The following is a 27,289-nucleotide window of genomic DNA, read 5'->3' as shown; positions in this document are numbered from 1 at the left end:
TATAGATGGCTAGCTAATTGTGTATAATTCCGCTTCCGGATCAAGCTATTCCCGTCGAGGAGCTACTCAGACGAAATTAAGTTTCTTCTCGTTTTTCTCCTAAAATCTTTGTCTGAACTTACAACTACAAACAACTGATTCGATGTAGTGTTACTTTTGCGTTACCTTGTTATCACTCTTACAACAACATAAACACATAGGCTAACCTCCCCACCATCCAAATAGATTTTCGCTTTCCACCAGGCTAGCCTACATAACTTTTTTCGCGCCGAGCCCTACTCGGCTTTAGTTTCGCCTCACCTCATAGTCAATTTTGCAACACTACACCAACTATCTCGCAAAAATAACCTTTTCTGCTGCATCCGCAGACCTAATTATGGCCAACTCTACCTGCGCCTGCAGTGATCTAGCTAATGCTAATGAAAGACTAGCCAAAGCCAACATGACGATTGAAACACTTAGAAGTGACATTCGCCGGCTACGTTGCGAGATAGTCATAAAATCCCATAACACCACGTTGAAACACCAAACCAGTAATACTAGCGCCAACCTAACTACACTATCTTTTCTCCCCAGCCACAGCAAACACCAGCCGAAGTCCCCCCCGAATCCATCGTGCTCCACTCCCGCGCGTCGTAGCTGGACGGAGGTGGTTAACGGCGGCAGGGGAGTACTGCAGAAATGTTCACCACCTCTAGTGACTAGCAATCGTTTTTCTGTACTTGACTCAGTCATCGATGCAGAAACTGACCCTGTCCCCCCCTCCCACCAGGTGCCCAAGCCTCTACCACAAAGAGTGCGACCCAGTAGCCGCCGGACCCTCGCTACCCCCAGGCAAATCACCCGAGAGCAGCCTGCCCATTCAGAACCCCGGCGACCATCAACAGTCCTCATAGGATCTTCGATGGTTCGCCACGTAACCCTACGAAACGCCCAGACGTGGTGCCTACCTGGAGCTCTCGTAGCCGATGTCCAGTCGAATGTGCCAGACGCGCTGTCACAGTATCCTACTGCCACAACTCTCATCGTCCACGCAGGCTCCAATGACATCCGGCTGCAGCAGTCTAAAAAACTTGAGTCCGACTTCCTCTCCCTTATTAATACCCTTCGCAGCACTGGAAAAAAATACGCTATCTCAGGCCCCATCCCCTCTGTTTGTTTCTCTGCCTTCCAGTTCTCCCGAATCCGCCAACTGCACGTCTGGCTGATGAGACACTGCCGCCAAGAAGCCATTCCCTACGTTGACAACTTCTCCGCTTTCTGGAACCGCCGAAACCTCTTCGCACGAGATGGAAGGCACTTAAACAGAGCTGGTGCTCGTCTCCTCGCGACCAACCTGGAGCTGACCCTCGAAGCCCATCGGTCCTTGGATTGACTAACAGGTGTTTTAAATCCAAAGCACTACACCAACTTAGACACTGCGTGCCCAACAGAGAGTACTCCACTAGCTATCCACGCTGTCACTACCCGTAGGAAAGCTTGCAGATGTAGACCCTCTGGTTGTGTACACAACAACCTAATTACGATTGCACCTGAACGCATAAACAATAGCTCTACTACTTTGACTGTTAATGCTGCATTACTTAACGTGCAGTCCTTGACCAACAAAAGCTTCGTAGTAAACCAGCTGGTCTCAGACAAAAACATAAGCTTCATGTTTCTTACCGAAACATGGCTTAAAGACGACGGGGCGGCTACTTTTATTGAGGCTTGCCCTTCCGATTACAAATTCCTTCACGCCCCGAGACCAAATAAACGAGGCGGAGGCGTAGCCATACTTTTCTCCAACAAATTTAATTGTACTAAGATGAATCTGGGCTCTTTCTCTTCATTTGAATACATGGCAATGAGGGTCCAAGCAAACCTCAAACTGATTATTATTGTTCTGTACCGTCCACCGAAATTCTCTTCGTCATTTCTATCTGATTTCTCCACCTTCATGTCAGACGCACTTACTAACTATGATAAAGCAATAATTGCTGGCGACTTTAATATCCACGTAAATAAATCAGATGACGCAATAGCCAAGTCTTTCTTAGACACATTAAATGGATTCGGTCTCGTCCAGAATGTCACTGAACAGCCTACCCATCGGAAAGGCAACACACTTGACCTTGTTATTTCACATGCGCTTGATATCAACAATATATCGGTCACGGACGTCGGCCTCTCCGACCACCACTGTGTGTTTTTTGATTTTGACATTTCAACACAAATTAGCACGCCCAACAATGTCATTCACAGACGACGCATTAATGCCTCTGCTGAGCTTAAGATTTCAGACCTCATCAAATCGGGTGACCTACTAAATGGTCACTGCACACCTGATGAAATGGTTGATAGCTTCAACAACAACTTAAGAGGAATTCTAGATAACATAGCTCCAATTAGAACGACGACAAGGACCAGAGCTAGGTATTCACCTTGGATGAATGACTCACTTAGAGCCTTAAAAAGAAAATGCAGAGTAACCGAGCGTCTTTGGAGGAAAACTAAATTAGAAGTCCATAGACAATCCCTTAGGGATGAGATCTCCTCCTACAATAATGCGGTACGCTCAGAGAGAAAAGCATATTTTTCCAAAATCATTACAGACAACCAGCATAATGCGAAAGTTCTTTTTTCCACTATTGACCACCTGCTTAATCCAACACATAGCAATAACAACCTAAATGCAGCATCACATGCCAAGTGCGAGGAATTTGCTAGATTTTTTAATAAAAAGATTGCCGACATTAGAGAAGGCATCCAAGGTGGAAACGCAGCAACCTCTGTCGCCCACTCAGGCGATACACCGAGGGGAGGGTTAAACCCCCCTAGGAGACCTGAGAGCTTCCAAAAGTTTTGTCCAATTACAGAGGACGACCTCTGTAAAATAGTCAGGGAAAGTAAGCAGTCTACCTGCAGCCTTGACGCGATCCCCACACATCTGCTAAAAAACATACTTGGTTGCTTAGCAGCACCTTTACTGCAAATTGTTAACACCTCTATGCTTACAGGCATTTTTCCAAGCTCATTCAAAACAGCCATGGTAAAGCCACTCCTAAAAAAGACAAATTTAGATCAGAATTCTTTAAACAACTACAGACCTATATCAAACCTCCCCTTTATAAGCAAGGTACTAGAAAAAGTTGTATTTAAACAGCTTAATCAATATCTGGCTGGGAATGATATCTTGGAATAATTCCAATCAGGCTTTAGAGCCAACCATAGCACCGAAACAGCACTAACCAAAATAATAAGTGATCTTAGGCTCAGCACTGCCGCAAACAAAGTTTCAGCACTTATCCTCCTCGACCTCAGTGCCGCCTTTGACACGATAGACCACAACATACTAATTGACCGCCTTGAATCTTGGGTAGGCTTGTCCGGTCACGTCTTAGAGTGGTTCAAAACATATATTACAGGAAGGCAGTTTTTGTCACCATCGGAGAACACGTCTCCAACAAGTATGATGTGCCTTTTGGAGTTGCTCAGGGTAGTTGCTTGGGCCCTCTCCTCTTCTCTCTCTATATGTTGCCCCTGGGCTCCATCATCAGAGAGCATAATGTTGATTTTCATAGCTATGCCGATGACACTCAACTATATATCTCTGTCGAGCCTAGCCAAACCACTGCCATTCATGCCTTGACTAAATGCATGTCTGCCATCACAGATTGGATGAACAGTAACTTCCTAAAATTAAATGAGGATAAAACTGAAGTGTTGCTCATTGGGCCTAAGGAAAAACGTGCAAAACTCCACTCAAGCCTAGGTGACCTAAGCATGCACATTAAAGATAAGGTTACTAGCCTAGGTGTGGTCATAGACTCGGATTTGAGCTTTGAGCCTCACATCAACAAGATAACAAAATCTGCTTTTTTCCATCTTAGAAATGTCAACAAAGTGCGCGGCTTGGCCCCCCGACAAGACGCTGAGAAACTTATTCATGCCTTTGTCACCAGTAGGATAGACTACTGCAATGCTCTCTTCTCTGGTCTCCCAAAAAAAATAATTGACAAATTGCAACTCATTCAAAATTCTGCGGCAAGAATCCTAACAAGAACCAGAATGAGAGAGCACATCTCTCCTGTCTTGGCAGACCTGCACTGGTTACCTGTCTCACACAGAATCGACTTTAAGATTCTGCTCACAGTATTTAAAGCATTAAATGGACTTGCCCCTAGTTATATCTCAGACATGCTCTCTTTTTATGCCCCTGCTCGAGCTCTCAGGTCCACTGATGCCAAGCTGCTAAGGACCCCCACCCCCCCGCAGAAGAAGATCGGCGACGCCGCATTTGCCTGCTATGCGCCCAAGAGATGGAACGCCCTCCCCATCGAGATCCGATCAGCCACCTCCGTCGACTCCTTCAAGAAGCAGCTGAAGACCCACCTCTTCATCCTTGCCAACTCCTAGCTGCCAAGGCGTCATAGTGTCCCAGCTGCCGCAGCGCCCTTACTACTCGCAACCAGCCCTGGCAGGGGGCTCCCCTAGGTGGCCGCTGGTCTCTGCCTGAGGTTTCTTCCTGACTATAGGGGGTCCTTTTTTCTCAGACTTCACTGAGCTTTTTTTCCCCCTTACAAACTATGAATCAAGCGAAAGGGAGTTTTTCCTCACCCCTGATGCCACCAGGGGCCGCACCTGAGCGCCCAATCTCTGTGTGACTATCTATGACTTATGATAGGCCCAGCCACTATGGACCTTACACATCTAAGAATCCTGGTCCTATCCTACGTTGACCTTATGACTCTACATTCTCTGTCTATCTCTTCTTCCTCTGCCTTCCTGCTTTTTCTGCCTCTCCTCTATACCTCTCCTTTTAAATCTATCTCTAACGATGTTTTTTTTCCATTTGTTAAGCACTTTGAGTTACATGCCTTGTATGACACAGTGCTATACAAATACAATTATTATTATTATTATTATTATTAGTATTATAATGCTTGTAGATGATGCACTGATTACAATATCCTTTCAACAGTTTATGGAGGACATATGGAGAAAGCAGACAGTTGAATGTGCACTCCTGTCACTATTTCTATAAGGACTCCACGATTCTTAACAGTGTACTTTGGTCTCAAGGACAGTGGCAATCTTTAGCCCTTCCTCCTTTGTAACTCCTCTCAAAGCACGGCGAGACGCAGGATTTCTTTTAACGGGTTTTATTTCTTGCAGGCAATCTTGTAAGGCCTCCCAAAACCGTGAAAACTAAAAACATACACAATACACAGTGTTAGAATGGCGGCAGCTAAAACGCTACGCAAACCAGACTGTAAAGAATGAATAAACAAAATGACAACAAAACAAACCTCGTTGGCTGCGTGCCTAAACTGAGAGAAAGTAAAGTCCTTGGTGACTTAGGTCCTTGTCCTTGACAGTTGTGAAGTTGAGTTAAATGTCCTTATTGACAACTTTAACGAGAGCGCTGATCTTCGTGGCTACTTCTTGAAGTGGTAATGTCTTTTCTGCCGTTTAGCTGGCAACGTTAGGGGTCTTACGTCACACGCACGCAGATTGAGGTTATCAAAATAAAAGTTTGCTCTTAAAATACAGGTAAGTATTACACAAACAAAGAAATAAAAATCATTATAGACATATTAAAACCTTTGCATGAAAAACACTTATAAAATAGTGCTTGCAACCGTTACACTCCCACCAAATCACACCATACTTAAATGTGGGATTTCTGAATTTCTCAACAAAACTGTTGCAAGTCAAAAGTGAACCTTGAACCATGAACTGTAAAATGTACGTATTCTACTCTGCCTCAAGTAGTGTGATTACCTTGTGTATGGGCCTTAGTGTCATGTGTTGTGTTGCAAACTAATAGTGATCTTTCTCACCCTGCCGTCTGATGATGGGAAGACTTCGTAGACTCTGGCTAGCTTCCACTCACTTCAGGGGGCTTCATCATCTTGTAGGAGCACGATGTCGTCCACCATCAGATTTCTTCTTTTCTCTCTTTGTTGTAAACTTGCCGGTGTAGGTGAATGGAGGAGCTGTTTCCATTCGATCTGAAGGTAAGTGACTAATTTCTTTGTTCTTCTTTCTATCTTCTGTATTTCCTTTTTCTTTCAGGTCCTTCATCTCAACAGAGAATTCTTCTTCTTGAACTGGTTCGACAATGGTAAGTTGTGCTTCTTTTCTTTCTTTCACGCCTTTGTGTACTTGGATCGGTCTCTTCAGTCTGGCGACTGCTTGGCGGTTCAACGATGTCCTGTCTTCCTTTGCCCTTGGATTCAACACTTTAGCCTTGCGAAGTTCAGGATCATCATCTTTCTCTTCTCCCACCATGCTTTCTCTGTGCGCTAGTTCTTGCTGGCATTGCTTGCTGCTCTTCAGCTGCTCTGCAGTCATCCCTCGAGAGTCCTCGGCCACTCTTTGAGATCCGTTTTCTTTCATGGACAGGCGCTTGAGGTCATCTTGAGAAATGGGATCATCTTCTCTGGCTCTTTCTGGTAAGTTTGACTGATGGATCTTGATGGTGTCTGACGGAGGGATTTCTTTGATCTTGCATCTGTTCGTGTGATGAACTTCAGCCTTCAGGTCGACAGGAGAATCGGTGTCTTGTGAGACTCGCATGGTGACTATGCGGTGACTGATGCTGACGGGGTCTTCAAATTCCACACAGGTCTTGCCATGGCCTACGATACTCCACCCCAGGTCAGTACGTTGCGCGAAGGGCTGGTTGGCTTCACCAGTCACGACTTCTCTTGGGAGTAAGGCTTGTGAGCAGTTGTAGCCAATGAGAAGGCCGACTTCACAGCTCTGCAGAGGTACGATGTGTTCTCTCAGGTGCTCTAGGTGGGACCAAGCCTCAGCAGTTTGTTTGGTGGGGATGTGGGCTCTGTTGGCGGGAATGAAGTTGCGTGTGTAGGATGGCGGTAAGGCTATGCTTTTGTTCGACCTAAAGCCTCGGACCTGCAGGTTCTTCACTCTTTCAGACTGCATTACTGTGGTGGAAGTCAGAGTTGAGAGCTTTAACTTGACTTGGTCTTTCTCTGTGTCTAGAGCAGCTGCAACTTCACTGTGTACGAATGTTGTGTCACTCTGTGAGTCCAGCAGGGCGTAAACGAGCACCTCTTCTGTTGGATGAGTCGCAGATGAGAGCCAGACAGGAACTATTGCAGCTGTTTGCACACCAGGTTCATGTTGGATAACTCTGTGTGAAGTAGAGGCTGTGATGGTTTCTTCATCCTGTTCAGCTTGACTGTCTTGACTTTGTTGGACTTGTGTCTTTCGCTCTCCTCTGTCTCTTTCTTCATGCAGGCATGTAGGGTGACGCTTCTTGCAAGTGTTACAGACACTCCTATTGCTGCAAGTGTTAGAGTAATGGCCTACTTCAAGACAACCGAAACACAGCTTCTCGCTTTGGATGAACTTGACTCTGTCTGCGACTTCTTCCTCCAAGAGCTTCCAGCATACATGTAAGGTGTGGCCGGTTTTCTTGCAGAACAGACATGTTTTGGCAGCCTGCTCATTGGAACTTGTGGTTAGAGTCTTTGCTTCAACGTTAAGCTGCTTCTGCTTGTTGCTTGCTGGTTGCTTTGCCCTTTCAGCTTCATCTTGCTTAAGCGAATGCAGGGATGTGACTGGGTTGCAGGCGATCTTTGCTTCTCTTGAGAGGAACTTGACGAACTGACTGAAGCTTGGGAACTTGCCATTCTCTTCTTCCATGTCCATGACTTTCCGGTTCCATCTAGCGGTTAGCCAGTCAGGTAACTTTGCGAGAAGCTTCCTGTTTTCGTTGCAGTCGTTCAGGATCTCTAGTGCCTTGACATGTAGCATGGCAGCTTCACAACTGCGAAGAAAGTCGGCAAAGTCTCTGAGCTCAGTGTTGTCTTTGTCTCCAATCCTGGGCCATGCGTGAAGCTTATCTCGGTATGCTTTAGCGATGGTGAATGGGCTTCCATACCTCTCCTCCAACAGCTCCCATGCAGCAGCATATGCTGACTCGGTTCCAAGAAGGAAGTAGCCATCGAGTGCATTCCTGGCTTGTCCACTCACATACCTGCGGAGGTAGTATATTTTCTCATTCTCCCTGATGTTTTTCTGGTCGATCAACGTTTCAAATGACAACTTCCAGTCGCTGTACCTTAACGGATCGCCCGAGAATATTGCTGGTTCTGGAACAGGTATACGAGTTGCACTCATTGCATCAGACAGCATTTTGATGAGCTCTAGTGTGCTTGGATTAGCTGACGTCGCTGTTGGTTGCGAGGCTTGAGGTGCAGATGCCTGAGGACCTCTCACAGGAAGCGATGGCTGACGAACTGAAGCTTGAGGTGTAGACGCCTGAGGACCTCTCACAGGAAGCGATGGCTGACGAACTGCTACCAGGACATCTTGTGACTCTTCATGGATATTTAGCCCTTGTTTGTACACTTCACATTTTGCTCGCGCAGCATTGAACTCTTTGACTGTTTCTAGATTTAGAATTTTTAGTCGCTTTTCTTCCAGCTTGGCTTTGATTTCAGCTGCCTCTTCCTCTCTTTTGATCCTCCACTGAATTTCTTCCTGTTCCTTCTGTTGGCGTCGCTTCATGTCTTCTATCTCTTGAGCTGCTATCTTCCTGTTAGCTTCTGCCTCCAGATGCTGCAATTCCAACTGTTCTCTTTGTTGTTCTTCCAACACTTCCAGAACGGCTTGGCTTGCGGCAGCCTCTGCGACAGCTTCTTGGTGCTTCAAGGAAGATGCATGTGAGCGCTCTGAGGGACCCTTCAGAAAGGAAGTGACAGAGTCCAATTCACTTAGAGTGGAGTTCCAAAGAGAGCCAGCTTCCGGCCAATCTGGCTCATCTTCATGTGGGCGCTTCCCGTCTAGGTAAGCCGTGACCTTGGCAACGATGAAATCTGAAACTTGTGTGCAGATGTCTACTCTTCGACGCGTGTCTTGGTCTGGAGTTGAGACTCTGCGCAGGTCTTCATAGACACGGTGAACATCTCCTGAAAGGCCCTTGACATCATGAAGGATATCTTGCAGTAGACACTCTGAAAACGCTTCTGTTGTCTCTGATAGTGCCTTCTTGGAGAGTTTTACATTTGTTCGCCATTTGTTGTAAGTGTAATTGAATCTTTGTTGGAGTGTTTTAATTTTCTCCTCTTGCATAGCTTTTCCCTTCTCTGTCAGGGTACGGGTACGCTCGCTGTGTCTCTGCGGCTGTTCTTCTTCTGCTTGCTGGGATTCTGCTGGCCTTGCATCATCCATTGGAAGACGTTCAGGGACTTCACTTCCATCACCAGCTTGCCCTACCTGAAGTGTTAACTCACTAAACTCTGCCATAGCTAGCCTGTAGTAAATGTAAACTGAATTGTCAACTTAAATACTTAGTGTAAATAAAGAATGTATACGCACTGTATGCTGTACTATGTTAATGTAAATAAAGTGTATGTAAATGTAAACACCTACTCTGATGTGTCTTGCGCGTCGTTAAGCTGAAATAAAATATGTATGCTGAAATACTTCAATAATTAAAAATGCTCTGCACTCTTCTTCTGACTACTAATGCACTAAAATGGCTCAAAATTCATAAATAAACCCAAATATAGCATTAAATTAAAAATCAGAAGGCAAATAAGCGTCAATGTTAATTACCAAAAATACCCTTTAAAATGGCAGGTGAGGTCTTCCGTATGAAATACTTTCAAAACTTAAAACAAAAGCATAAACAGAAATATGTACATATTTACCCTTAACTTCAATCATGAGCTTCAGTAAGCTTAACCTTAAATGCAGACTCAAATGTAAACAAGACAGGAATAGCATCATTGCAACACAACACACCATGAAATCAGCATCACTTAGCTTAAACCCTTGAAAAGAATCCTTGAAAAGACGTTTCTTGCATGTGCCCTTTAAGTCCACTCTTGTTAGTGTTCTTCTTGGTGGCTTCGCCTTGAAACAGTCTCTGATTCAGTTCGTGGCTTTCCTTTCGACAGTCTATTCGAGAGTTCGTGTGTGCGTTTCACTTATCTGCGTGTCCCCGAACGCTGCAGTGTTCCATGCCCACGAGCTGGGCGCGTGATCGATGAGCTTGAGAACAACGGCTACGATGAACACTGGTGACTGGACACGAGCAGGCTGCGTGGTCTTGCTTCGCGCCAGTCTTGGGAAAGCTTCACCTCCGACGCCGATGAACAGTCCCGAGTTTTCACTGTAACTCCTCTCAAAGCACGGCGAGACGCAGGATTTCTTTTAACGGGTTTTATTTCTTGCAGGCAATCTTGTAAGGCCTCCCAAAACCGTGAAAACTAAAAACATACACAATACACAGTGTTAGAATGGCGGCAGCTAAAACGCTACGCAAACCAGACTGTAAAGAATGAATAAACAAAATGACAACAAAACAAACCTCGTTGGCTGCGTGCCTAAACTGAGAGAAAGTAAAGTCCTTGGTGACTTAGGTCCTTGTCCTTGACAGTTGTGAAGTTGAGTTAAATGTCCTTATTGACAACTTTAACGAGAGCGCTGATCTTCGTGGCTACTTCTTGAAGTGGTAATGTCTTTTCTGCCGTTTAGCTGGCAACGTTAGGGGTCTTACGTCACACGCACGCAGATTGAGGTTATCAAAATAAAAGTTTGCTCTTAAAATACAGGTAAGTATTACACAAACAAAGAAATAAAAATCATTATAGACATATTAAAACCTTTGCATGAAAAACACTTATAAAATAGTGCTTGCAACCGTTACATCCTTTTCTCCAAATGAAATTTTCGTTTTGTCTGTGTTCAGTTGAAGGAGACATCCTGTCTTTCAGACATCCTGTGGTTGATGTGGTCAATGCCATCATAGAGAGATTTAAGGGGGGCCATCATTGGGTGACTTGATATAGCTAAACACAGTTGGGTGTTGTCGGCATAGCATTGGTAATTGATTAAGATTAGTAGTGGTCATAAAATGGAACCCTGGGGGACCTCACTGTCATGAGCTCGCTCCCCAGTATCCTTCTTTGAGCTCTTGACTCTCTTCTCTCTCTCGCTCCCTGCCTGCCTGGCTCTCTCTCTCTCTCCCCCTCCCTAACTGGTTCTCTCTCTTTCTCTCTCTCTCTCTCTCTTCCCCTGCTTGTCTGTCTGTCTGGTTCTCTCTCTCGCTCTCTGTCTATCTGGTTTTGTCTCTGTCTACCTGATTCTCTCTCTCTACCTGTTAACCACCTTAATTACCTTCAATCATGTGTCACTACAGAGTATACTCTGGGTACTTCTCAACACCTAGTGCAGTGCACTTCCAAGTGTATCAGCCTAATTAGTCACGCCCAGTGATTGGATACTCTTTGTTGAACTCTAAGGAGTATCCAATCACTGGGCATGACTAATTAGGCTGATACACTTGGAAGTGCACTGTACTAGGTTTTGAGAAATGCCCTCAGCTCTGTCTGATCTGTCCCCACCTGTCTCTACTCATCGTCTCTCATTAACCTCCCAGCTGCATTGCATTTCCCTCTTGATTCCCCTGTCTATATCTTGTCATGTCTTCCATCTTATCCTTGTTGGATCGTCTGCAAACCCCTGTCCTGTTTTACTGTGTTCCTGTTCACGTGTTCCTCTGTTCCGGTTTGTCTGCGTTCCTGAGCTCCTGTCCATTTTCCTGTACCTGATCCCAAACCCATACCTGAACCCGAACCTGTTCTGCCTGACTTCACGGTCTTTACCTGGAGCCATCTGATATCCTCTGCTCTCCTGCCCCGGTAATTCTGATCTGCCTTCTGTCTCTCAACTATGCTTTCTTAATATCCCTGAACTGTACTTTTGCCTTGGTTAAATTGCCCTGTTGTGCGTGTGTGCGTGTGTGCGTGTGTGTGTGTTCCCCCCTGGACTTCCGGACACTTCACCACCAGTTCCATAGGACTCATCTCTGCCACTGGGACACCCAACATAGACTCCCAGACATTCCCAACTCCCTTTCCCTGAAGTTTCAATAAACTTTCATAATACATGACTCACTTGGGTCTCCGTCTGTCCAATTCCTGACACTCAAAACAATGGTACATTTTGCACTGCTAATTCAATATTTAGGGAATCTATTTACCATCTTCTAAAGTGTACAGTATTTGGTCCCGGAGTACTCTCTAACTGTTAAATTAACATTGTATTTCTTACTGTGCACACAAGTAGCACCACCCCTATACAGTATAACACAACCCTGGACTTCAGGTACAAGTGTGATATGAAGTGTTTCCTATACATCTTGCTATACGTATTTTCAAAATAAGATGAAGGTAATGTGGTTTCAGGTTTGTAACATGTTCTGCATCATGCACCCAGCCCAAGCCTACACTTACGTTTGTTCTCCTCCCAAATTCTCCATTTTTGTAAGCTGTTTAGTCTTCAATAAGGCACCCTGTGTATAATGAAACAAACATACAAGAGCAATAATCATATCAAAATAATTGAATCATTGTGAATCAGGTTAACGGTAACCCTCTGTAAGAAAGTGCTTTGTTATGTGCTGATTCATCAGATTAGCTTTGCAAACAATGAAATGCCCCCCTTATTTCATACCCACAAAAAAACACATCTGCTCAAAATCTTCAAGGTTTTTCTCAGCTTTGTTCCTCCACCATAATTTCTACCGCTGTTTTGCTCACTTTGAAAACAATTACTGACTCTACTGGCGCTAGTCTTTCTCAAATACCGGCCAGCCGAGTGTAAATATGGATGGGGGGAGGGGTTGCTGTTTTGGATCTCCCCATGGCCCTTCAGCTGAATAACGGATCTGTGAGGAGCCTAATTGCCTTGTTTGTGTTTGCAGTTTCCGACCTCCTAGCATGGCGGCTATTTCACGCTGAACTCGGGCCGACTCAGAGGATGCGCTGAGACAGACACTGGCCATTAGGGGCCCTCTGACTCATAAACATTGCACTAACTGTGCACCGACACCAGCATGACTGTCAAAACAGCTCTTACACTCTGTATGACTGAAAATACTAAAAACGAACCTTTAAACACACAAATAAACAATTTTGCAATGTTTTCAGATATCATTTTCTTTAAAATGTTGGAAGGTAAATAGGATATACTGTATGTACACAGTAGAATAGAATAGAGCAGAATAGAATAGACTAGATTAGAATTGAATAGACTTTGTTGTCATATCAGTATGAAAATTGCCTCTGTATAAAAACATACAGCTGTATAACACTGTATAGAAACACAGACATTCATTCAATTGCTCATAAACTGAAATATATGCACAGGTCACTGAATCTAACCCCTCCCTCTAACCACCCTTCCTAGCCTACACATCATATCACTGATTCTTGAAAGTTTGGCAAAAAACACATGCCACTCAAAAGTGCTATTTGTGTTGAAAATCAATTGGATTTTCACGAGCATAAGAAATCCAGGTAATGATCAAGGGATCTGTTGCAGAAGTGTACATTTGTTTTTTTAAAGTTTAATTTAATGTATTGTATTTAATTACTGTAACCTTACCAACCCCTTATAAAACCTGCTGTCCTAAGCATGGAATTGAATATTTTTGCCGTTACATGAAAGAACATATTGAGACAGTTCTACAGAACTGCAGTGGGTTTAGAACAATATTTTTACTATTATTTGTGATTGCTCAATATTTGTCCCACATTTTCGTCAACACTGTCAAATCATTTCTGAAAGACAAATTCAGACATGCATTAGGTCATCTACATTACATCTTCAGCTCTACTGCATGCTTCACCATCGCTGAAGCTCCTGTCTGTTCATTATTTTCTCTTAAATTTGCGGTCACAACCTTAGCATCTCACCACGTTCACTTTGGATAATTATATTATATTCGATTAATGTTAATGAATAGGTATACTTTTTGAGAAGCGGTAAGAAGTACCCAAAAACAGAGGGAAAACTGAAGTGAACAAACTATGCATATTATGTGAAAGAGTAGATTTTTTTGTCACCTCCATCAGGTTTTGTGTCTGATGGTTGTGAGAAAAACCTCCAAATACGCCCCAGTGGAGGGTAGAGTGTGCTTTTGGATCACAGTGAATACTAGTATGTCCTGTAACGTTTCATTAACCAGCACAATTCACATGTGGAACAAGCTACCCCCTGTCACGATCATCAGATTAGTGTCAACAAAGTCACCAACATCAGTGGGAGTTTTACCTGTTTTGGATTAATTTTAACACATTGACTCCCATGTCACGTAAAAACACGTTATTACTTCCCATGTAGCAGAGATATTGCAGGGGTGTCCCTGATACGAGGAAATCTACAGGTTAACAGCTAAGATGTACCATATATGGTTAATACAGTGTATTTGCTTTTCCTGTGAATGTCTGGAAATATTAGGAGTCAAACTGTTAATGAAAAATCTAGCAATATTAAGGGACCAAAGAATGCCTAAGAATATGGGGGTTGCTACAATATTCTTATTTCCAAAAGGGGGTCCCTGCAGAACAAAAGTTTGGGAAGCTCAGCTCTAAATGATCTGGGCCAACAGCACAGCACTGAAGGCCCAGCACCACCAGGGGCCTCTTCCTCCCCTCTTGATAACTACAAGCTTTTTAGACAGTCCCCCAAAGATCTATCTGTCCAGCGCAGATTAATTACGGGCCAATCCATCCACATGACAGGTGACACCAATCAGCCAGGGCTTGGCCACGGATGCATTATGTACGAGCATAGGCAAGGCACACTGGGAACTGAAGACCTGGAGGTGGTATAAACACAGTCCATCTGCCCAAAAGTAAATAAATAAACAATGGCAATACACAGTAAAAGCAGTGTTGCTGCAGAGCAAATGAAGCTTAATGCAAGCAGAGATTGGACAAGTGAATAAAGCCCACAGGATGCATTTAAGTCACTCAAGGGATGCCATTGGCACTGAAAATATCTGCAGTCTGGCAGACATGAGCCAGGCAAAACACCATGCTACAGTACGATTGGTTATGTGCAAAGAAGACCAAGGGGGGTGCTGTTTGATTCTTGAGAAGTTGTGCAAAATGAAAAAAAGCTATAGTTTTGAAGCTGAGAAACACATCTTCAAGAGACTGATAAACACAGATTAGGCACATTTGTTGACATGAACAGGCTTTGTCCACCAGTATCTGTGGAACTGTAACAGATGTGCCACATGTCAAGAGGCATCTGTGTAATAGCTGATGATTAAAGGGCCTGGGTGCTCATCCTTTCACCAGTTGAAGGCCTATGCTGATGAGTAGGATGTCATGCTGTCCAGTGCTTTGCAACAGGGCCCTGCTGCTGACCTCAGGGGGGATAGGACAAAAGAGGAGAGGAAAGAAACAAAAGCAAGCTGGTCTTCGCTCCCTTAAGTGTGTGTATATGTGTGTCGACAGAACTGTGATGCCAAATCCAGCTGGGTTGATGTCAGCACTACCACTGTCGCACGTTCAGCCAGTGGCTTCAGGGCAGCTGCAGGGTTGGGTCACTTATGTTCTGCCCATTCAAAGTCTCGGAGTAAAATGCTCTGGGTCTCTCAGTTTATGTCCTGGCTGAAATGACTTTGTCCTCTCCAAAAGCTGTGAGACAGACAACAGAAAAAAGGCTAAATGCAGATGTTTGAATGTCATGGCTGCCGAGCATCTGCCAGCACCTTCAGGCCATTTGGGTTACTGATGTGGCGACCATTGATGAGTACAAACAGTGGGACACTGGCCCGGCCCAGGTCTCTCGTCACCCCAACATAACCCCTCCAGCCTGCCAGGGCTTGGAATTTTATGACACAACCCAGACTTGTCCTTCCTCTGGATTTTTTTCCTGTGCACCACTGATGCAATCTACTTTATATACTGCAGGCCAATTTTTGCATACTATCATTTTCTTTATACTGTACAGTACACAGTTAGTAGTGGCAAAGGTTTGTTCTCCTTTGTAGTCACATTATAAAAATCATTGACGCAGATTGGCTGTGATGAGGAAAGGTTCAGTACACAGCAATACTACTTTGCAATGTTTGAACTTCTATTTTGACAAGTTGCTCTCCTTTCGGCTTCCATGATTATGAAAAGGTTTGATATGATAGTCTTGTGAAACATTCAGGAACATGTTAAGTAAATTGTAACCTGTATTTTTTGTATCAATTGTGGATAATGACAGACATTCTTTATGCTTGTGTTGCTATAATTTTTAACACCAATGTTTTCTCTGCCATATTATTACAGTGAAACAGTGTTTTGTTGTGATAGCAGCGACTAAATAAATCTGACCTTAAGTATGATTTTTTTCATGGCATGGCATTGGCATAATATGCAATATTATTATGTTTTCCTTGGCATGTCTATTGCAAGTTTACTGTTATTGTCCCAGACCTGCATCCTTTGACATGATTTTGAAATCATATAAAAAACTCTTACCTCAATCGTACCAACGTGTGATGCTCTCAGCTAAGAAATTCCATATCATGCTCAGTGTTAACCTTTCACCCCCTGCGCTCCACAGTTGGGCATTCACCACCATCAGTGCAATGCCAATAGGTATCACAATTTCATGACGCCTTTGGGAATAACTAACTCTGGATCCCCACATGTGACGCTGTCATTGTTAGACTATTTCATAAAGTTCATATCATGCTCAGTGTTAACCTTTCACCAGCTGTGACCCGCAGTTGGACATTCACAGCCATGACCGCAATGTTCAATAAAGTGTCAGAATTTTATAATGCCTTTGGGAGTCACCGACTGGATTTTATTGATGTCCTTGTCAATACTCAGAGGCATGCTACACTCCAGCTGTGTCACAATTTCTCAGAGGAATTATACAGTTGCAGAGGATTAGTCTGATCAATTTCTGTCATTGCAAGCACAACTTCCTTTCTGACATCGCAAACACAACTTCCTCAGCCAGGCTTACATGACCCAACACACAGGAGTGAATCATGATGACTTTTATTATGAATCACACTGATTTTGTCCATTATGTCTTAGTCATGTTGGAAAGGAAGCAAAATATGTGAGATGCCCTCAACAGCAGGTAGGTGCATTTTATAATGTGCTTCTGGACCAATTAAAAAACAGTCTAGTCCTACCTGCATTTCCACCCACACAAATGGAAATCCATGCATGCAAATACCTTTCAGAGGTACAGTACATATGTCAAAGAAATGTGCATATTTACAAAAACCTGGCATGTTTTCATGCATGCTGTATGTTCCATGTATGCTTTTGCCAAGTTTCGCAAAGGCACACTATGTGTGAATAGGTGACCATGTGATGAATTCAACCCTCAGAAAACACAGGAGAGAAAAAAAAAATAGCCCTTCTACACCACACATTAATGGCAATCTGTTAAGGTGAGAGTGAGAATATTCCCTGTGCACCTAATTTTACAGCTCACAGTGTGCATAGCTTTGGTGTCCAGTTCTGTCAAGCATACGCTCATGCAATATTCTGGGTAGAGTCTCGTATGTAAGAGCTCTAATCCTCTAAATACAGCACACACAGTATGGTGGCCTTACAATTAGGGCTGCAACAATTAGTCAACTCTAAAATTTGTCGAAAATAATTTTCATTGTCGACTGGTTGTCTCATTCAATTTCATGCATGCAATAAATGTAATTACTTTATTGAAACCTAAAATTACCCAGCACATATTAATTGGAGGTTGTATCTTGGCGTATATAATTCGCATAGTTAGCAAATTATTAGGGAACTCATTGACTTTAAGTCTATGGGGTATGGGGAACCAAAGTCTCCGCCCCTTCTGGCCAGCTCATGGGGTCCTGAGAGAGTCAAACATGTTGACTGGGCTGAAATGGACTGATCAAACCTATTTTCCGATCCACCTCGCACTCCCCCTAGATCACACATAGGCTGTACCTCAGAATTAATGATAACCAATGGTGTGCTTGTCGAATTCACTTGTTAAGCGATTTGTGAGTTATTTGCTGCAAAAATATGTAATTATTTGGACAACAGAAGTCGCATTTATGATATGCAGCTACTTCAGCCATGGTGCAGCGGTTCGGCTGGCTGTGCACCTTCGGCCTCGGTTCACATGAAATACATGAGGCACACGTTGTAGTCTCTTACCCAGTTTCACACAAAAACTATAAAAACCTTTCTTGCCTGCAGAAAATGAGTGGTCTTACGACTCCAATCCAAACCTTTAAAATTCACTGCTATCATATATGAAATCCAGAGCACGTAGGCCAAACGGAATCAGGATTTAGCTTGACTTGCTCTGCTCCATTCACTCTCAATCAAAATTTTGGGAGTTAAAATCCCATGGACCGGAAGTACAATGGTGTGACTTAGGTGCCCCACTCAGGTCAGTGAGGGAACTATTAGCAAACTATTTGGGAACTAGTAGCGAACTATAGGGGGATTTAATCTTGCATAATGACACCCACCTAGAGCCACTGACATAAGTGTAATTACAGAGCCATAAATGTTGAGGTTACAGTTACTCGTATAAGTAGAAGGAGCTTTTAGTTGTTGTGGTAGGTTGCTTGTTGATTTAGCACAGTGACATTGCATGAATGCTGCAATGCACACTGGATGGGAGGGGGAAATGGAAGCAGAATGACATTGTTTCCATCTAGCCCCGCTTCCCCATTCTGGTGATAAAAGGCCTGAAGGGGCCTCCTCCAAACTGTTCCCACAAGGTTGGGAACAAGAATCTGTTAACTCCGCCAAGGAAGTTATGTTTTCGGTCGCGTTGGATTGTCTGTTTGTCTGTCTGTCTGTCAGCAGGTTAACACAAAAAGTTATCTGGATTTGGACGAGACTTTGTGGAGTTGTTGGAAATGACCCAAGGAACAAGTGATTGAATTCTGGTGGTGATCTGCATCATGAACCGGAACCAGGACTTTTAAAAAAAGATTCTTCACCATTGCTAGCGTACAAATCTAGAAGCCCTGTAGTGACCGCAAATTGAACTGCTGCACTTTGCACAAGCATTTTATTCATATATTGTATGTAGGCCTATAACATCATTGTATAACATTTTAGTTATGTGATATATTGCCTAACCTCATACTTAAGTACTAGGCTTAAGTATTACTTCAATGTTTTTGGGAAACACAGTCCAGTTTGTTCGTTCAAAATTTCTGTTGTATACATTATAAGGTATCCCTGAAATTGTAGGGAATTGTAAGGAATCCCTGTAAGGAATCCCTGAAAATAAATCAAGCTTCACACATTTGATTCACAGCATATTTAAACTCATTTTGTGTGAACGTGTCTTCTGCAGTGTGTGTGTGTGTGTGTGTGTGTGTGTGTGTGTGTGTGTGTGTGTGTGTGTGTGTGTGTGTGTGTGTGTGTGTGTGTCTGGTGTTTGGAGACGGAGATGCCATATTTATCCATAAATATTGGACTGAATAACAACATGATCATACCTATACAACTCTGTGATTTCTGATTTCCATCAGTATTTGGGTCTGTATAACTTTTAATGTGCTGCGATCCAAATAAAAGTGCTAAACTGTGTGTGTGTGTCTGTGTGTGTGTCTGTGTGTATGTGTCTGTGTGATTGCCATTTTCTAAGAAACTATTTCATTCACTGTGTTTCATTCCCCCCGTCTTTTTGGCCTTGGAACATCTCAGGCAAAACTAGATGCTCAGTAGACCATTACAGGACGAGTTTGACATCTCGCCACCGGAGATCTATTTTAGTTGTGACTCTCTGTCTTACTGGGGTTGAAGGCATTTAAATTTAGTGCAGTGTTTACATTCAATAGCAACCACAAAGTAATCACGCATAAGATGTCAGAGTCAAATGCTTGGTTTTTACCCCTTTCTATTCAAAAGACAAATTTAGTATTCAAACAAAACAGATTATAAAATGGACTAAAATTCCCCTACCGTGGCTCTTAAGGTAAGGCACTGGCCTCCTACACTGACAATCCCGGTTCGATTCCGGCCCGGGTCATTTGCTGATCCTTCCCTATCTCTCTCTCTAACCCATTTCCTGACTGTTCTTCGCTGTCCTATCAAATAATAAAGGTACAAAAGCCCTGAGAAAATATTTTTTAAATGAACTAAAATAAAAAGCACATCACACAATGCAATGTTTGTTATCAGATTGTTTTCTTTTTTCTTTTTTAATTGTTAAGTACACAGTGACTTGAAAATGCAATTCAACATGATGAAATCTTCCCCCATCTGAAAAGATGGTAAAGACACCTTAAATACATAGACATCTCCAAAGATGCTTAGTCACTCCCCTTGTGCTGCCTACCCAGCAGTGTCCACATGGTGAATATGACACACAATGCTGTAATTCACCAGGGACAGATAAGAATATCTGATTCTTTTCTTGACTGGTGTGATTGAACACTTTCTTCTGTTTGGCAGAGAAACGAATGAGTGCCCATCTTATCAGGCACTGACATGAATGATCACTGCAGACTTTTTACTATTGCTTTTTGCAGTTGCTACTACTGATGGTGAGACATATAGTATATTCACTCCATGTCCACATTCCATCTTTCGTTGCATATTGCAAGGTGTCCAAATACTTGGTACCTACAACTTTATAATTGTTTACTCTGTGTAACTCATGTACATTTCTTTTACTATTGCTCGGCTGTGGTGAAGATGCTGCTGATTCTCTTCCTTGGGCAGTCTTGAATGAAAATCTGGTGTCATTATCTCCGCCAAGGACATCATGTTTTCGGTCGCGTTGGTTTGTCTGTCTGTCTGTCTGTTAGTTTGTTAACTCAAAAACGTATTTGGATGAAACTTTGTTGCGGAGTTGTTGGAAATTACCAAAGGAACAACTGATTACATTTTGGTGGTGATCCGGACCACGAACCGGAACTAGGACTTTTTAAAAAAGATTTCTCACCCTTGCTAGCCTGCAAATCTAGACGCCCCTAGTGGCGAATTTTGACATTCCAGTTTCTATCTCCACAGAAATGAGGCAAAAATAAAAATAGGGTGTAACAAAGTCAAATGTTCTAACAGCTTCCTTGGCAGAGGTCTGCATTCTGAGTGCATTTCTAGTTATGATATTTTTTTCAATGCCCCCAATAAAAAATAGTAACAGTCACCAAAATTGTGGTGTAATGGGGACATGGTTACTGTGGGCCGGTTTACAGTTACAGCCTCTCCACTCTCTGGATCCATGCCTGCAGTTCACCTAGGGGGTGCTGTCGAAAGAGTGCAGCCCCTTCATTCTAAATGGAGTCTGCGCTCACCCGTTGGTGCCCCTGGAGTGCAGTACCACCCGGAAAAGTGATGAGTGGAGAGGCTGTAACTGTAAACCGACTGTGGCGCAGGCTGTATCCGGCTGTGGCGCAGCCTGCTGTAAGAATGACCCTTTTTCTAAACAAATTGCGCTATCAAAGTTATCTATGCCTCGTTTTACATGTCAACAACTCCGCGACTCTACAAAATGACTTTGAGCCTCGTAAAAAGGTGGAAGATAGAGATTTATAACGATGGCTACTTTGCTGCTGACAGACTGGCAGGCAAATGAGAAATGTTAGCATCGTCTAACTAGCGCTGGATTTCTGAATGCAAGGGACGTATGGAGGTGAGGTATGTGGAAAAAGTTAGTGCTGAGCATAATGCTTTAACAATATTTAAGCCATTTCACATCAGATTTCTCCTTTAAACCCAGTCGGTCGAGTAGTCAGCAGAAGAGAGCAAAATGTGAGGATTTGCGAGTAAAACAAGTGGTTTTGACAAAATGGTCGTCCTGCCCCCACGTAGCTCATTTGTCCTCAGGAGTTATTAGAAAGGGTTTTCGTCAGGTCAAATAGCCAATGAGCGTCCTCCCATAGAGATGGCGATCGAATCGATATGAAAGAGAACCAGATTATAATGGCTATCTAAGATTGACCGTATATGAAAGTAAACTGTTTTTCTTATGGCTATTTTCAACTGGTCATGCAAAGCGACAATATGGTCGGATTTGTGATCTGTAGGATGAGGTGGTGCGCACTCAACCGACCAGCAGTCAGCAGTTCGTACATGTTTTCAATCAGCTGGCGACGGCAAATAAGCTGCATGGCGAATGCAAACCGGCTTTGGGCAATTGTGGCCCTGCCGTGGCTCTACTAGTAGGGCACTGGGCTGCTACACCGGCGACCAGGGTTCTATTCCGGCCCGGGTCCTATGGCGATTCTAACCCACATCTCTCTCCCATTCGTTTCCTGTCACGACTTGACCATCCTGTCTTATAAATAAGTCATAAAAGAACAAACAAAATACTAGAAATAAAGGTTTGGGCGGTGGTAAAAGCTCACTTTTGCACTTGCGAGATGACTGAATTGGCACTTTTTGCCGGCAAGGTGGGAGATGTGCGAGCACACACCATATTGGCTTCATGAATTCTATGGACATGTTCTTCTGTGTTTCATCTTGTGTAAAAGATTGTCACCGATATGATACAGAATAAGAATTTTCATGACTATTGTAATACTGACTTGTGCGTAGATGAAAGATATTAATAACTAGACACAATAGACCAGCTTCATGGGAATGCTGCAGGAAATCGGAGAATATAGGAAATGGGAAGGGAAGGGGAAGGTAAATAGGAGAGGGAAGAGGCAATTGATTTTTGTGAAAACAACAACAGTGAAGTAAAGTGATTTCATTTGAAGTGATTTTACAAGTATTACACATTTCAAATTTGTCTACAAATAGATGGATATTGTGTGCCAACCAAAACTCATAGGAGGCTTTTGCAGACAATACTCAAGTAGAAGAAAAAACAGCAACCCAGTGGCACATTAGTCATGGCATTTAGAATGAAGACAGGGCTTGCACCTCTGGATTAAAATTCATCGCACATTGGCCGTTGGGGAGATGATGTTAAGACAGAAAGACTAGTCATCTTTGCTTCTATGTTCATGAATACATCCCAGGATGCTTGTCTTTACTAGCGAAGACCTCCATTTCACAGCGGCAGTCTCCATCCACAGAGATGCATAATTCAGCCAAGATGAATTATTAACCAGCGGTCTTGTGGAGGCTAACTGACCTGTAGAAGACATGATGGTATGTTGTTATAGAATGTGAATACTGTTAGCAAGGAGAAGAGCAAGAATCATACATTAACTGTTCAAACTAACTGGCTGAAATCCTTATGACATCTCCAGACCATTTACAATGTAGGCTATAGGTTATGTTTTTTTTTTATTAATTTGTTTTAAGGATACCACTTTATTTTCTATTTAAAATGTCCTGCTAAGTGTCTTTCTGTGTTACCGTGGTCATATCAGGGAAATAATAGCTGCTTGATACTAGGGAAGTGGCTTTTTTTAACCACCACTGATGGCCTAAGACCTCTTGCCTTCTCTAAAATTGATGGATTCAGGCTACATTAGCCACCATATCGGTGTGGACACACAGCCCAGTGTGTGAATGTTTGGAGGGTTTACTTTGTACCCTGGCCCTAGAGTTTTCAACCGTACTATGCTTGTTAAACTTTAATACGCTCTAGCTGTGTGTGTGTGTGTGTGTGTGTGTGTGTGTGTGTGTGTGTGTGTGTGTGTGTGTGTGTGTGTGTGTGTGTGTGTGTGTGTGTGTGTGTGTGTGTGTGTGTGTGTGTGTGTGTGTGTGTGTGGGCACACGTGGACGTGTGTGCGTGTGCAGTATGCACTAGGGAACCCCCTTATTCCATAGTATTAGCCTAGCTCACCCCTGTGGGACTGCGATAGTGTGATACCCACTGCTGGTTCATCCGTCCTGCTGAGCAGGGTGCTGAGTTCAGAGCGAGAAATTAATGCTGTGGTAGTAACCAGGAGAGTTTTTTTTCTCATTTGGTGTCGAGTAGGCCCACATTCATATTTAATGGTCCTTCAGCCCAGCATACGTAGCCTATATAAGTTTCCACTTCTGCTTAGCTTTTTCCCCCCTTTTAATTCAAACATGCTAGCGTGCAAGTTTACTGTCTATGGGCAAGGATTAAATTAAATGCTGACAAAAAGTGCTGTAAAGTCAGTGTGTGTATTTTTAACCACACAGTGCCATGGCCTCATGAGGTGTGTGTTTATGTATGCATGCATTTAAATTTAATTTATGCGTGCATGATGCACACGTTTGTATGATGCTGATGCTAACACCGAATTCACGGAATGCTCTATCTTTAGAGCAAAGCCTTCATACTTGAGAAAAAAAACTGATTACATTCAATTCATCAAAGGTATAAAAACGAACACTGTGCAAACAAAATGAAAGAGCAAACATGCACAGATTTAAAAGAACACACTTTTACTGTGGGTAGTTCTACAAAATGAAAAATGAATGTTCAGCACTTCAATGCCTCTGGTGAGAGTTGTGTGGTTTTAATAAGGGTAATAAGTAATATGTAAAAAGCAATTCTAGCCCTGAGATGGAACAGCTCTTGCAACAGGCGTCAGACTTCTACTTCAGAATTATGGTTGCCCGGGTGGTTTGCTGCTGCAGTGCAGCTGAGTAACACCTTAGGTACCGTTAGAAAAACCAACATGGTTTACTTTGGTTTCACCATGGTTTTAAGGTTGTAAACATGGTACTACCATTGTATGTCATGGTTACATGTTAAGTACTCTGATCCAACCATAGTTTTACTATGGCTTATTTTTGGGGGGTAATCATGAGATGTAACCATGGTTTAACGATAGTATACTCTTTGCCATAAACCATCATTAAACCATCACAAACATTGTTTTTTTGCGGTTATCCAAAAAATCATGAAAACCATGAACAAGTTCTTGTAGGCAGCCATGATGTATGGATTAGTTTTCATAGTAAAGCCATGGCTACTTTTTGAAAGGGTACAGACAAACTATAGTTGAACCATCATTAAATCATAGTAAAATCATAGTCCATAGTCCATAGTCATGAACCATGCCAATAAAACCATGAAAAACATAGTTAACTTTTGTCAAGGAAGAAGATAGCCCAACTTGCAATGCGACCTGAGGGAACAGTGACACAGCAATGAAATGAAACCCCTCCCAACTGACAATCAGTAAATACTATGGCTGCAATAGCACACAGGCCAAGCCTTGAGGAAACTCTTCGATCATCTGTGGAACCTCCACTGGAATGATTTGTCCGCTAATACCACATGCAAAAAGGAAGTCAGGAAGTGGAGAGTGACTGTGGGGGTTTGGGTCGCCAGGCTATCATGGCTAGTAGTCTTGGTCTGACCAAGAACATAACAATTAACATTTCCCAAACTGCATGGTTGACCTGCCTCCCTTGGATTGCTTATGGTTGCTTGCTTGGGAGGAGTTCCTGATTTTTCAGGAGCTCAGAAACAATATTTATATTGCTCTTGACCTGACTATCATGCCACCAGATTTTAAGCAGATTTATCTTTTTCTGTATCTCTGTCACACATGGAATGGAATTGCACCTAATTGGCTTTTTAGTCTGAAACTGTGGTCATTGCCTTTCGCTGGGTCAATTCAACACGTGAAACTCTGTGAAAAAATAATAAGAATATAACACTTCCACAACAATTAATTACTGTGAAGTTGAAATCAAATATGTCCTCCTCCTTTACATCCAAAACTATTCCAATATAAGGCACAGCATTTTTCTGAAGTACAATCGTTGATTTTACACAATCTAGTGTGCACATTTTTCCTGAAAAGAAAAAAGAACCCTCGGCACAGGACATCTGACTGTGACTGAGTCACAAGCAACCAGCCAGTCATCAGGTCATCTAAAATGTCATGACCCTGTTGTTACCTCTTCCTCAAAGTTCACCATTTTACACATCACTAGGCCTTCAGCTCACATCCACCTGACCTGAACACGAGAGACCCTGCAGACAACTTCACTGCCTGTCTCTGCCGCTATAAAAATGGAGTGTTCGTGGACACTGAACACTGCATGATCTTTGATCTGTCAAAACAAAGTTTTTTGACAGTGGTATGGCTATCAACACAACAATTCAGAGTGGTAGGAAGCAAGTGATGTCACACAATGTAATGTCAATGGCAAAAAAACAACAGTCACAAGGTGGGCACATGTCTAACCAAGACTTTCTCTCTGTGTTTGAATGAAATAGGCTTGTTTCCAATTATGTGATGAAAAACAATTCACATTTGACATGGAATGCTGACGTTTTCTGTACCATATAAAACACACATAGGAGTGATATATCCTTTCAGATAATGAATGGCACATTTCAACAGCTTTGGACAGCTTTCAGACCTAACAAATAAACCAAAAGTCAAAACTCAAAAGTCCATGGGAGTTGTTAATGGGGGGGTCTTTGTGCCTTTATTAGATGGGCGAGATTATAGGAAATGACTGGGGAGAGAACAAAAGGGGTGAGATTGGGAAACAACCCAGGTCTGATTCGAAACCTGGATCTCATGGGTAACATGATATGTGTTATAAGCATGATCTACCACAGCACTCCAGATCTTTGTTTTTTTGTAAAGTAAAGATTAACTAGTCATGCATTCACACACTGTCATCTCAACCATGCACGTTCACTTTCAGTCTCACTTGGTGGCATTTTGAAGATCTGCAGCTCCAAGGCATACTACGGTTTAGGCAGGGCCGGATTCATGCACAGGCTAGATATGGCTGCAACGTAGGGGGCCCCACCTGCCAGGGGGCCCTGATGGGCCAAAACTGAACAATTGCGGAATTGCGACAGGATGCAATATTGAAAATGGAAGTGTTGTGTTGAGTAGAGTTAGTAGAAATGTTATCCTTAATTTCTAGCTCGTAATTTTGACATTGTGTATGTAAATTTGTTGTGAAATTTGCCTTCCGGGGGCCCTACGGAAACCTGTAGCCTAGGGGCCCCAGGCCATCTTAATCCGGCCCTGGGTTTAGGGCTGGGCGATATGAGAAAATAATTAGATTTCGATATTTTTGACTCCCCTTTCTGTTACCTTACTCTGTAACTCATGCAGATGCTGGGCTTTTTTCATTTTGACTGACACACACACCAAATGGTCAGTAGAGAGCCCATCATCAATAGCAGCGAAAAGTGAAATGGGAGCTTGCGTAAATTCTACCAGGGAGACTCGAATTTCTCGGCTGTCAAACTTACTAGGCTAACCATCAAATCTCCCTTTTGACAGATCATACATGCGTCATCACTGCCCAGGATCGTCAACCAATCACAACGCGAGATTGGGGATTCCCCGTTACGCATCACTCATGCATCGTTCCCTCTCAGCCAATGGATCGCATTCACGTTTGTTTAAAAATCAGTCACTTATTCTGTTCTCTGCTTTCCAGTTAAGCCGACTTTGAAGCCACCACCACCCCTCCGTCCACCGTCACCAGTGGTTCCCGTCTGTTAGGGGGCAGGCTACGCCCGCCTCCATCTCCGCTGGAGGATATGCCGTCCTACCCAGGAGTTCAACGCGAAGGCGGGAACCTTCGCCAAACAGATTCATGCATTTTGTATCAAGTGTAAATTGTTCGCCAAACGGATTCATGCA

At 43.1% G+C, this 27,289-nt stretch overlaps 1 protein-coding gene across 2 annotated transcripts; it reads left to right on the top strand.

The window, feature by feature from the left end:
* The first annotated feature begins 299 nt into the window (after positions 1–299).
* Positions 300–27,289, top strand: LOC134446664 (uncharacterized). Of its 2 annotated transcripts, none has more exons than XM_063195973.1 (2): positions 300–1,382; positions 27,084–27,289. In XM_063195973.1, exon 1 carries the CDS (start codon positions 377–379, stop codon positions 1,373–1,375), a length of 999 nt encoding a protein of 332 aa, XP_063052043.1. In that variant the 5' UTR covers positions 300–376; the 3' UTR covers positions 1,376–1,382; positions 27,084–27,289. The 2 variants fall into 2 exon arrangements, with proteins under 2 accessions (XP_063052043.1, XP_063052045.1); XM_063195975.1 differs by lacking the exon at positions 27,084–27,289 and adding an exon at positions 4,215–4,872.

This window comes from Engraulis encrasicolus, chromosome 4 (assembly GCF_034702125.1).
Source record: "Engraulis encrasicolus isolate BLACKSEA-1 chromosome 4, IST_EnEncr_1.0, whole genome shotgun sequence".
In the NCBI taxonomy this organism is placed as follows: Eukaryota; Metazoa; Chordata; class Actinopteri; order Clupeiformes; family Engraulidae; genus Engraulis; species Engraulis encrasicolus.
The sequence above is the reverse complement of the archived record's forward strand: the minus strand, read 5'-3'. Positions and strand labels throughout refer to the sequence as shown.